Source organism: Ailuropoda melanoleuca, chromosome 4 (assembly GCF_002007445.2).
Source record: "Ailuropoda melanoleuca isolate Jingjing chromosome 4, ASM200744v2, whole genome shotgun sequence".
Lineage (NCBI taxonomy): Eukaryota > Metazoa > Chordata > Mammalia > Carnivora > Ursidae > Ailuropoda > Ailuropoda melanoleuca.
Genome location: NC_048221.1, coordinates 38,643,311 through 38,656,267, shown reverse-complemented (window position 1 = coordinate 38,656,267; position 12,957 = coordinate 38,643,311). Strand labels below are relative to the sequence as shown.

Genomic DNA, 12,957 nt, shown 5'->3' with positions numbered 1-12,957 from the left:
ACTTTTAATCATAGGATTTCTAACATCGTTGAAAAAATGATTACATAAATCTATTTCAAGACCTGTTTTTTGCACTAAGTAAATTTTAATGAGTAAAGGAGTATTGCTTCTAGTAATTTCCAATAACTGTATTTAAGATTCTTTCCCGCAGAGGATAGACTGTAAAACTGCTGGAAGGAGGCCTTTAAACAAAAAGAAGCCATGTTAAAGCAAAGGCTCCTAAGTGAGGACTGAAGCGGGTTAGGGAACTCTGTGAGAGGGGGCCAGCATGTGTCAGTAATCATATTCTCTCTCTTCTGGCTTTCACCAAGTTGTGAGGAGCAGAAGGGCATTTTTTTTGTTCAGCAGAGACAGAAAGGGATGGGGTAGCTAGCTACCAAGAGGGCGATCTGGGAATATTAAAAGGGTAATTTAGGGGCACCTGGCTGGCTCCATTGGTAGAAGTGTGGCTCTTGATCCCGGGGTCATGAGTTTGAGCCCCATGTTGGGCGTGGAGTCTACTTAAAATTAAAAAAAAAAAAAGAAAGAAAGAAAAAAGAAAAGGTGATTTCATAATTTTTGGTCTCCTGAAAGTTAGCATCACAGACAGCCAGGTGTCTTTTTTTAGTCTTCTTCCCCCAAGAGGCTTCTTGAGTTGGAGCTGAGCATAGGAGTGCTCAGCCAGTGACTGCCCTGGTGACTACCTTTTCTTTCCTTCTTTGCCACTGGGTATAGTCATGTGACTAAGTCCTGGACGACGGGAAATGAGTGGAAGTGCTATGAGCACTGGATCAGGTCTTTAGAAAGAAGGTGCTTGCCATCTTAGTCTGCTTTCCCATTGCCTAGAAAATGGTAAAATCTGGGGCCGCCTGGATGGCTCAGTCAGTTAAGTGTCTGCTTTCGGCTCAGATCATGATCCCAGAGTCCCAGGATTGGGTCCCACATAGGGCTCCCTGCTCAGCGGGGAATCTGCTTCTCCCTTTGCCCTTCACCCTGCTTCTGCTGTCTCTCATTCGTGCACACTCTCTCTCAAATAAATAAAATATTAAAAAAAAATAAAGAAAATGGTGAAAACCTGGAGCAGCTTTCTTAGTTGGATAGGTGGAAATCATATGATGGAGATGCTGGTGCCTCACCAGTCCTGGATCATTCACTCAGAATAGTAGCATGGGAAAGAAACTTCTATCTTATATAAGCCACGGTATTTCGGGATCTTTTTGGTTAGCAGTATAGCCTGTCCTTACCTAAATATAATGGGCAATTCTAAACCCTGGAGAAAGAGCCTTTTAAAGTTATTTTGGAATTAGTTTGATAGGAAGCACTGGAACTGGAAGCTGGCTGCTCCTCTTTATCTGGCTTAAAAACTTTTTAAGTGAATTTGAAGATGATTGTCTGATAGGACATGGAAGGAAAATTAAGTATTACTTTGCAAAGTAATAGATTGATAACATTTTTATCTAAAGGTAACAAACAATCTAGATGGTTGAGTTTTTGTAGAAATCGCTTAAGACGAGTACTAGGCCATTTTTACACTAGCTAGGAACTGAGTACATGTATGTGGTTAGCTGTTACTCTTTCTGTAAATCTTACATTAAGACAAGGTGTATTTTACTTCATATGTATGGTAACCAGTGGTGCTCATGTTTTATTGTGAGAGAATGGATACTTGTTGGCTTGCCTGTATTGTAGACATCAAAGGAAACTTAGAAGGAACTTCAGTCTTACACTTGCTTACCTTACCAATGTAGACATAAAGGTTTTCTTTTCTTTCTTTCTTTCTTTTTTTTTTTTTTTGTATCATTAGCATTTATTAAGTACTTTAGTTTTTTGGTCTGGGTAGCCAAACATTGGTTATGATGGTATGTGAAAAGAAATAGATTTTCTCTCTCCTCTCAGTAACTTACTGGAATTGGGGGAAAATGTTGTATTTACAAGTCACAAAAGCTGAAAATGCTTGGAAGTAATTTTTAGCAAGAAAAGCAGCACATCTATTTCACAAAGTTGGTGGTTCAGTACAGTGGGAAAAGATGGATTACTGACCAGACTGGAATTAACTGAAATCTTAAAACATGAAAAAATAACTTCCAGATGGATTAAAGACTTACATTTTAAAAAGGAAACTGTAAATCTTAAATGAGAGGGGCACCTGGGTGGCTCAGTCGGTTAAGCATCACCTTTAGCTCAGGTCATGATCTCAGGGTCCTGGGATGGAGCCTGCATTGGACTCCTTGCTCAGTGAGGAGTCTGCTTCTCCCTCTCTCTTTCCCCCTTGCCCTGCTTTTGCAGATGCACGCTATCTCTGTCAAATAAATAAAATCTTTAAAAAAAAAGAAAAGCTGAGAGGCTTCGTGTACAATTCAGGGGTTGGGGAAACCTTATCAAAAGCTATAAATTCAGGGGCGCCTGGGTGGCACAGTGGTTAAGCGTCTGCCTTCGGCTCAGGGCGTGATCCCAGCGTTGTGGGATCGAGCCCCACATCAGGCTCCTCCGCTATAAGCCTGCTTCTTCCTCCCCCACTCCCCCTGCTTATGTTCCCTCTCTTGCTGGCTGTCTCTATCTCTGTTGAATAAATAAATAAAATCGTTAAAAAAAAAAAGGCTATAAATTCAGAATCTTTTTTTTTTAAATGATGCACATATTTGTCTACACAAAAAATAATTCATTGGCAAAAGATCCCACAGACAAAAGTCAGTGGAGAGGTAGTAGATTTGGAGGCATGACAAGGCTTCATATCTATAACTGTGAGTTCTTAAAAATTTGACAAGACGAGCCATCCGATAGAAAAAAATGGGCAAAACACATTTAAATGGTTCATTCACAGGTTGCCAACAAACCTATAAAGTTATGCTCAAAGTTTAGCATTTAGAAAAATACTAATTGCAGTAACGGTGATCTGTCACTGTATTAGGTTTTTCTTGCTGTAGAACAAATTACCACAAATTAGAAACCGTTCTAATTTAACTCCGTTTCCATGGCTCAGGACTTGGGCTTGCTTAGCTGGGTCTTTGCTCAGGATCTTATAAGGCTGTAGATAAATTTGGCTATCTTCTCTTTTCTTTTTTAATATATTTTGGTAGCTAAGTTCTTTTCTGGAGCTCAGGGTCCTTTTCTAGGCTCACATGATAGCTGGCAGAATTCGATTCCTGCAGCTGTAGAACTGAGGTCCCCATGTCCTTGCTGACTGTCAGCTAGGGGCCATTCTCTGATCTCAGAACCTCCCCCGCCCCCCCACAGTTTGCTGCCACACAGGCCTCTTACAACATGGCGTCATATTTCTTTAAAATCAGCGGTGTCTCTGGCTCCAGTCTACTCTTGGTGGGACATAATCATAATAGTGACTGTCCCATCTCCATTGCCATATTCTTTTGGATAGAAGCAAGTCACAGGTTCTGCACACCTTCAAATGATGTGACTCAGTGGGTCTCATCTTAGAATTCTTTCTACCACAGTCATTTCCTATCTGTTAAACTGGAAATGAGTAGAAGCTCTTACATTTATTGCTGGGTGTGAGGGATGTGTGTAGGAAAGAGAGCTTGTGTCCATGACCATTAAAAAGGAGAGTTATAGCCTTTAAATGAAGTGTTTTTTAAAAACAGACTCACTTTTTAACTCAGTGAATCTACTCTTGGGAATCTATTTTATAGGAATACAGCTTCAGTGTCCAAGGACACGTGGTAAGGACATTTATGCAATGTTAATACAGTGGCAGAAAACTGGAAGCGTAGTGGATGCCCATCAGTAGGGGGAGTGGTTGGATAGAGCATACTACACCATGGAATATTCTACTCCTTTACAAAAATTAGCTAAGTACCCTTTGACTTAGAGAGATCTGCCAGAGATACTAAGTGAGGTAGGCTAGATGAAGAAAAATGATATAATTCTTTGGCGGGGGGTGAGGGGGGAGGTATAAGTTCCTTTGTATATATTTGTGTGTCTGTATAGAGTTATGTGATAATAGAGAAAAATATAAAATGATATATACTAGATTTTTAATTTGGGGAGGCTGTCAATGAAGATGGAGAAAGGGTGACAAACCAAAGAAGAAAAGACACATTGTTGAAAGGAACCATCCTCTTCCCTCAAGTTAAATATATGTGATGTAACACTTTCTTTGTATAAAAAATATCAATATACTTTGACCTTAACATTGACTATTTTATGGGAATATTCCTATTCCTTTATATAGAACTTTCAAAATGGATAATGAATATTTACAGAGTGCTTTTCTTAGCCATTATGTTTTCTGTTCTTTAACTGTCTTATCTTTATTTTAAAGTCAGTAGCTCTAGCACTTAGATGCCTTGAATACAGGACAGTGTAGCAAAAAGGGGGCATCCTAGAAATAAGGAATAGATATTGTTTAGACATTTCGCCTTTATTTAGCTCTACGAGGGTTTGAGCAGATGCACAGCCCTTAGTAAAACTGTGAAGTCTAGTTTAAAAGTTCTTTCTATATTCAGAGTTAAATAACTCTTATTTCAGTTTCTATAATCGAAGTTCTAATTTTGACAAATCCTCCACACTGGGGGTTTTACAAAACTGAATGGAACATTTAATTTTTAAATGCATTTTTTTCCCTAGTGTCTTTTTCTGAAGAAGAGAAATATCAGCTGCGAAAATTTGTCAATAAATCTTACCTGCTGGACAAGAGAGCTCATCGCCAAGTGTACTACAGTCTGATTGATATCCTTCTGGCATATTGCTATGAAACTCGTGTCACTGAAGGAGAGAAGAATGTAAGTGCCCGTATGTCTATGCATGTTGGCGTAAGTGACCAGCCTAAATAAACTGTAAGGCATCACTCCTCCTGTCGAGAGTAAGAGCTGTTATAATTAGTTATTCAGGGGTTGCTTCCGGCAGAGCTGCACGTGCGTGTTGGTACTCAGCATGAACGCATAATGCTTGCTTGATCTTCTTTCTTCTTTCTGGGCATCAGTGTCTACCAAGTAGCAGAGCGAGGCAATAAAGCTGAGGGTAGAGAAAGGTTATCCTGAGCTCTCATCTCTTTAGGAAATGACTTGGCCAAAGAACAGAACTGTTTCTGCATAACACTTGACATTGACAAGAGGTAAACTTTACCATTCCCATTTATATCCTCTGTCCAAGCTGTCCATTAGCAGACTCAAGGTATAGCTTTTTACGAAAAAAGGGAATTTTTCCGCAGGTGTCCCTCAATTTATACAGTAGGTATGCTTCTGAAAAAATTAAATGTAAATCACGTTTTTAAAAACTTGAATCATATCTTTTTTTGCTATTGAAAGAAATCTTGTAAAAGTAAACCCTTTTATAAATATAGTATGTTATTTCTTAAACGATCTTTTTAAAAATAATATAAAATTTATTGTGTCTCTTCTTAACCCACTTTTGATTTTGTAAATGAAGAGCTAAGCTTCTTTCTTACCTATAGCAGTGACCATATATTTAAAAAAAGCTCAAAGCCAAAAAAGAGTCTTCCCAGTTAATGTGCCCCTGCAGCTGTTTGTAATTGTACTTGCTCAAGGGTTATTTTCCAGCTGAGCTATGCTTTCCTTTTTTACAGATTGCACAGATAATTCATATCAGGATAAAAGGAAAAATATACATATGAAGAAAATAATTGAAATTTCCTGTAATCTCAGCCAATTAGAAATAGCTAGTGTTACGAGGAGATATATCTCTTCCAGTCTTTCATTGTGTACTTCTGTGTATGTGTATTTAAATTGGGTCGTGATGTATATTATTTAATCTGCTTTTCTCAACATCATAGCACTGGCGTAGTATTAGGATTATAATTTGATATGTGCCAAATTTTCTGTTGTTATGATTCTGCAAATTTCAGAGGTAACTCTTGAGATTTGCATTTGGCTCCAGAATGAATATGAAGGAGTGTGTCAGGGGCATAATGTAGCTGGAAATGGTTTTTGTTTCCACTCATCTTTTAAGGATACTTTAATTGGAGAAAACATTTTCTTTGACAAAGAAAGTCCTTCACATTATTGCTTAAGGAGATGAGTGATAGTGTTTAGTTATGCTCAATAACAGTTACCATTTTTTATTCTTTTATTTGCATATTTGACATCACAAAGTCTTGCAACTTCAAGACCTTCTCTAGAATGTACTTACTCACAAGCATTTTCTGAAAGGCCAAATTCTTAAGCAGCTTTGTAAGTGCCACAGTCAGCACTTCAATATTATCTTTGAGTCCTTTGGCAGATTATTCATAGAATGTTGGGGAGGCAAGTAACTTAGTTGAGAGGGACAGAAATTGAGGAAGCATCGCTTTGCTTTAATATTTAGTTTCAAAGCCCTTGCTTATTTGCTCTTAAGTTCTGGTACTCTTATCATTGGAAAAGCTTTACTTTGTGAAATCCCAAGGAAAGTAGGCGGACACTTGCCTTTGATAGCTTCTGCAAAGCAATTATTTTTCCTCAGTCATGGACACTTACTTCTTAGTTCTTATGTATGTCAATGCTGCTGAGAATGGGTATTTTGGAATTTGCTTTATTTTGGAATGACTTTAACCTCGAAAATGACAGTCCTCTTTTTTCCAAAACAAATAAAGGTCGAATCTGCATGGAATATTAGAAAACTGAGTCCCACACTGTGCTGGTTTGAGGTATGGTTTTCAGTTGCAATTTTTTGGATTTTGTTTAAAAAGTTCTTTTTCTGTTGCCATTCATTTTGGGTAATTCAAGCAATTCCTTGACTTTTTAAAAGTGGAAACTTTATTATACAAGTGTTTTTTCCATCTTTTTAATAAATTTCTGATTGCATTTGTAATTCTTCTGCTAATCATAGTACGCAAATGAAGCTAGGTAAGATGTTGTGGAATTTGGAAGAAGGAGAACACACTTTGGAGGAAGAACCACACATGGTCTGTTGGGGGAACAGGTAGGGTGGAGTTAGATCATGTTTGTAAGTTGGCATATATTGGGGCTCAGAGCGAGCTCAAAGTTGGGCAGCAAACCCAGGTGATAATTTTTTTTTTTTTTAAGATTTTATTTATTTGAGAGAGAGAGAGAAAGAGGGAGAGCACAGAGGGAGAGTGCATGAAAGAAGCAGACTCCCTGCCGAGCAAGGAGCCTGATTCGGGGCTCTATCCCAGGATGCTGGGATCATGACCCAAGCCAAAGGCAGACACTTAACCGAATGAGCCACCCAGGCGCCCCATAGATGATAATTCTACTAGCTGCCATTTTCTGACCATCAAGGATTGTATTAAGTCTTTTGTATATATTACCTCCCCTGTTACTTCCAGTAAGTCTATGAGATAAGTATTATTGCTATTTTACAGTTGAGGAAACTCAGGTCAGACAGTTTAAGTAACTTATCTTAAGTCCTACAATTAGTATGGTCAGAGCTGATAACCCTTCTAGTATAGTAATCATTGTTTTTATATCTGTTTCCTAGAAATAGTTGTGTCTTATCAAAGGATGCTATTTTAAAATTTACTAGCTCTGAACAAATTGTTGAACATCAAAACAGTAAATAAAAGTAGAAACTTGAGGGGCGCCTGGGTGGCACGACGGTTAAGCGTCTGCCTTTGGCTCAGGGCGTGATCCCGGCATTATGGGATCGAGCCCCACATCAGGTTCCTCCGCTATGAGCCTGCTTCTTCCTCTCCCACTCCCTGCTTGTGTTCCCTCTCTCGCTGGCTGTCTCTATCTCTGTCGCATAAATAAATAAAATCTTTAAAAAAAAAAAAAGTAGAAACTTGAAGAATGTGTCATTTTAGGGGCACCTGGCTGGCTCATTCGGTGCAGTATGTGACTCCTGATTTTTGCGGTCATCTGTTCGAGCCCCACGCTGGGTGTAGAGATTACTTTAAAAAAAAAAAAAAGAAAAAGAAAAGAAAGAAAAGCTAGCATTAAAAAAAAAGTGTCAGTTTAAATAGCTAATAATTGAATCATCAATTAAGTCAACTAGGTTTTGGGTTTTTTTTTCCAGTTTAAATCCTACATAGAGTAGATTGTTAAATTTGTAAATCAGGGTTGTTTCATGGCATCACTTTGTTCAAATAATAGAGAAGATGTGAAAAGTAATTGAGACGTTCAGCTTTGTCAGAGAATTTTGCTAGTCCGAAGAATGTTCCATGAACCAATGGCTTGACCAGCATCCTCGGCTGGGAGCTTGTTAGAAAGACAGAATCTCAGTCCAGACCCACTGAAGCAGAAACTGCAGCAAGCAAGGTCTCCAGGGATTCATATGCATATTAAAGATGGAGGAGCACTGCTTTTTAGACTTCCCTTGGGTTCTCCTTATTGCCATGATCAGTATATGATGGAGAAACTGGTTTTTGTAATGATTGAGTTGGTTACTTAGGTTGAAAACAAAGTAGTTCATGACTAAATAATTTTGTAGTTCAAGTTATTAAAATCTACATGAATAAATTCACCTATTTATGATTTTACTTTGAAATTTTTATTGTTTTTGAGATAACTTAGAATTGCCAGAGATGTTAAGGGCTATGTGAAACTTTTAAAAGCATTTGGTTTTTGGTTGAAATTTTATAAAGCTTATAATTCTTTTTAGCTGTAAACTGTTGTCAGATACTCAGTATTCTTAATCAGATCTCTCATTCATTAAGGATTAATACACATGGAAATTTGTCTGCTCCCTTAGCTTTACTTTTTATATTTTAAGTTTTATATACAGGTTACATTTTTTTATACGGTTTTAATCAAAATCCAATTAAAAATCAATTTCGCACAAAACTGCCTTTGTCTAGTGGTGTCAGTAAGTTTTGAATTTCTGATGGTTTCTATTTGATACTTCTTAAGATAAAAGACTTTTTTTCAAGAAATCGCTGTTCTTTTTGATAAGTGAAAGCAAATTATCAGAGTAAATATCATGTATTTACCATGTATTACTCATGCCCAAAGCACTAAAAAAAGAAGAAAAGGAGGGAGAAAAGGGAGACCGTGAACACACTTCACTGAGGAGTTCCACATCTTTCATCTACACTATCTTGATTGGTCCTAAAGGACAAAAATATGAAACATATATCATTTAACAACGTCTTTTATGTGCGTCTGCATTTTGTTAGTGCCATGTGTTTTAGATTCATATTTGTAATTCTTAAAAGACTTTTTAAAACTTTCCTGCTGCATATGTGATTTTTAAGGAGCATTTGTGATATCTTGATAAAGTATGAGAAATTACAAAGGCTTCAATTAAGTATTTTATTGTAAGGTATATAAAAAGAATCTCGTTTCATGGTTTTGTATTTCTCTCTTGCGTGGCTTCATGATGATCCAAACTTAGAGTTTTTAATTGAGAGTAGTTTCATATTTCGTTGTATCTTTCTGTTTATGTAATATGGAAATGATTATTTATTTAAACTCTACTTCACAGACTTGGACTAATGTTCATGAAATCCTGGTGTCTTTTGGAAGACGAGTTTTGTGCTACCCACTTTATCGCCACTTCAAGCTGGTGATGAAAGCCTACAGAGACACTATAAAGATACTGCAACTAGGTAAGATATTCTTGTGCTTGCAAATTTGAGAGTGGAAAAGTTATTAGTCTGTGAAGATGTCGTGATTTTTGCTTTTCTGTGCATAAATGAGTAATGAAAATCATCAAATTCAATCATTTCTCCCCTCAGGTATATAAAGGAATATTTCTTCTCTGTAGATACATAATCACACAGTGAGATGTGGTACTCTTTCCTGAGAGATGCTGGAAGGGTCAGTGGAGAAGATACACCCAGTATTCCAAACCATTTTGTATGATTGTAGATTACATCATTCAGTATTGGATGCCTGCAATTTTCTGGGCACTATGCTAGGATTGTGGGTATAATAATAATAAGATATATTCCCTGTTTCTATGCAGTTTACAGTATTCCCAGGGGGACTGTTGACAAGCAATTCCATCGTAGACTGAAAAGCGCTCTGTGGGGGACGTAGTGATCACTGGGAAGGAGCACAGAACCTGGATTTGGGAGGTCAGGAAAGGCTTTCCAAAGAAAAAGCACAGCTACTGAGGACTTTTGACTATTGCCAGATCTAACCTGAAAAGACAAATATTTGCTAATTTTAAGGATGTGGAAAATTTTGAACTCTGAAATTCCAGAGTGATTATAACAGCATCATTGGATTAAGTATATAATTTCCAAGGTAATGACTTTGAAGGTAGCAGCATCCATTTGTATGGATTAGTTATGGCACATTTATTTAGAAGTTGCTTTCCATCCTTCATGATCATTTCTTATAGTCTTCCCTGAGGAGTCTGGTTATTCCTTTGTCCTTAGATAAAAGTACTTCGGGGGCTTAGTTTCCAGACTTTAGGATAAGAAGGGGAAGGTAAGGAAGCTCTTCCCTTTACCATCCAGGTAACATCCTTGGCTTAAAAGGAAGACTCCCTCTCAAATGTTTTGTCCCTCCTAGAGGTATACGTGTGTTTTTCTTTGACTTCTGTGTAACCTATCGCCTTCTTATCCTGGGGGGGGGGGGATCATGCTTGAAGTCGATTTTTTTAAGGTAGGTAATAATTCTAAAACTGAATTATAGTTAAATGAAAGATACCTTTTTATTAATCCACTTGGATTAGGCTAGTTGTATTTTATTTTGAAGGATTGTTGTTCATAAGGTTACAGAGCTACTGCCTTTGAAAAATTGATCTTTTTTATCTTATTGGTGGGAAAGAAACTGCTTTGTTTTTTCTCATGTTATTTCTTCTTGCCTTCTGAGATATTTCTTGAATCTCAAAAAATTACCTTGAAAAATTACCTTGAAAAATCAACCTACTATAAATGACTGGTTGTTGAACTTGAGTTACATGTTGTCATAATTTATTTAAGTCATGTTAGATGATCTACGCATTATTCATAGATTTAAACAGTGAGAATGAGTTTGTGATCATCCTGTTACATCATGGTTTCCAGATGGAAAACTGACAAAACCCGTGTGTGTGTGTGTGCGCGCGCCCGTTCACATTCCCACACACAGTTGCTACTTTTAATTCTGGGAAGTAATCTAGTAGTTCTCTGGGTTTTTATTTGAAAAGTAATCAGTTCTGTGACTGCATAATCAGAAATAAATTTGATTGTGTTGACTTACATGGTAATCAATTACTCAAACAGTTTTTGTAGATGAGACTTGAAATTGAGACTTAACTTTTCATCATTATCAATCTGACAAGAAATAGTCTTATCCGCTGTGTGTTGTGAGCACCAGCAAACCTTAGGTAACGCACTGGAGGTCTGTCTGCTGAAAAAGAATCTGAAGCCCCTGTGCACCATACAGGGCATGTTCTGGCTAATGTGGGTCATGGTTAGTTAGTGCAAGCGGAGAGCTGGGTTGTCCGGAAGTCACACCATAAGCTATGTGGAGGACAAGCTGTGGATGAGGGTTGTCACCTGTGTCTGTACAGGTGGATGGCACAAGGATGTCGTTATTGCCATCTCGTTTGTATGGATACTTCGTAATTGAAGCAGGGGTAGCCCTTCCGTGGCTTTTAATATTTTCCAGGAATGAATTTGTGCCTACTTATAATCCAAAACGCAGTCACAGCGATCACACTTTTTATTTGAAAGGTCAGTTTAGTGCTTCCGTTGTTTGAAAGTAACAAATAGTTCACCCCCTTAAGAAATATTGATCTTAACTGGAGCGAGCTTTCAAAACCAATGTGGCAAGACTTCAGAATCTGTAGACTATTTCCTTATAATGGGTTGACTAAGATCTAAGTTTTTATTTTCAGATTTGAGTTTTTAAAGAACCATGAATTTGCTTTTCCTTTTTTTTTTTTTTTTTTTTTAAAGATTTTATTTATTTATGACAGAGATAGAGACAGCCAGTGAGAGAGGGAACACAAGCAGGGGGAGCGGGAGAGGAAGAAGCAGGCTCATAGCAGAGGAGGCCTGATGTGGGGCTCGATCTCACAACGCTGGGATCACGCCCTGAGCCGAAGGCAGACGCTTAACCGCTATGCCACCCAGGCGCCCCATGAATTTGCTTTTCCTGACCTTGCAGTTGCCTTCACAAGAATTCTTTACTGGGCCTTGGGCTACTCTCAGTGTCGTGTTCTTTCTCCCACCCCTTCCCCACCTCCTAAAACTATATACATTGATCTCTCCCTGTTGCTACATATCTACTCCAAATTCCTTTAAGGACAGAAAACCTGCTTTGCCCCTTTAAGTACTATTTTAGTGCTTAATATAGTACCTTGTACATGGAGTTTCTGTCCCTGGATCAGTGACCTTGGACCACATGATCATCCCCTCTTTTTGCTTCTGTCCTGTGTCTTGAGCAACTTTCACTTCCTTCCTCCATTCCATTCTTTTGGGAAGAAGTGGGTAGAATCCTTGATGGAAGCATCGCTTAGCTGTAGTTACTCACTGAAAATAAATGAAAAAAGAGATGAAAAGAGCAGCTTTTCTAATATGCCTTGAAATTTTATTCTGTTTAGAAGCAACATAGTTTAATATTTGATTATACACTTTATTTTTTGTACTAATATCTGCATTTCATTAATCTTTATGATGGCATTCCTCACTCTGCTCTTGCTAAGCTTTTGAACATATAATGTAACTATTATATTGAAGGTGCTGAACATAATGGGAAACAATTTAGTTTTTTCTCTCAGTTCTCCCTTTGAACTCATTCTGTCTGTTCTTTTATTGTTTCTGGATGGAATATATATCCTGTAAATATCATATCACATACACACCTATCTTAAATAATAGATATTCTGTAAATTTTTATATCACTTTAAATTACAAGAGTCTCTTTTAAGTACTTAAAATGTCCCCTTTGAACTTGATTAAAAAAGTAAATCTTCCCTTCCCCATCTTGGGCCTGCCTCAGGTGGGGAAGCCAGCCCTGGGGAGAGGGGGCTCCTCTTTGCCATTGCAGGAAGTACTGCTTGCTTCCAGAATGGGCCTTCAACACAGCCACCCCAGGCTGCCCCTTCCTGCTTCTCGATGGGGGGCTTTTCTCAGGTGTGGGTCAGACACCAGTCTCTGTACCCTATAATTTCCAGGGGTGGTAGGTTACA

General features: G+C 37.9%; 1 protein-coding gene across 1 annotated transcript in view; it reads left to right on the top strand.

Moving 5' to 3' along the window:
- LOC100482732 (protein SHQ1 homolog) overlaps positions 1-12,957 on the top strand; it is a 90,296-nt gene that overhangs the window by 26,239 nt on the left and 51,100 nt on the right. Inside the window, exons 7-9 of the mRNA XM_002914658.4 lie at positions 4,561-4,715; positions 6,521-6,574; positions 9,313-9,436. Of these exons, the coding sequence (XP_002914704.2) occupies positions 4,561-4,715; positions 6,521-6,574; positions 9,313-9,436 (333 nt within the window). The remainder of the gene's footprint in view (positions 1-4,560; positions 4,716-6,520; positions 6,575-9,312; positions 9,437-12,957) is intronic.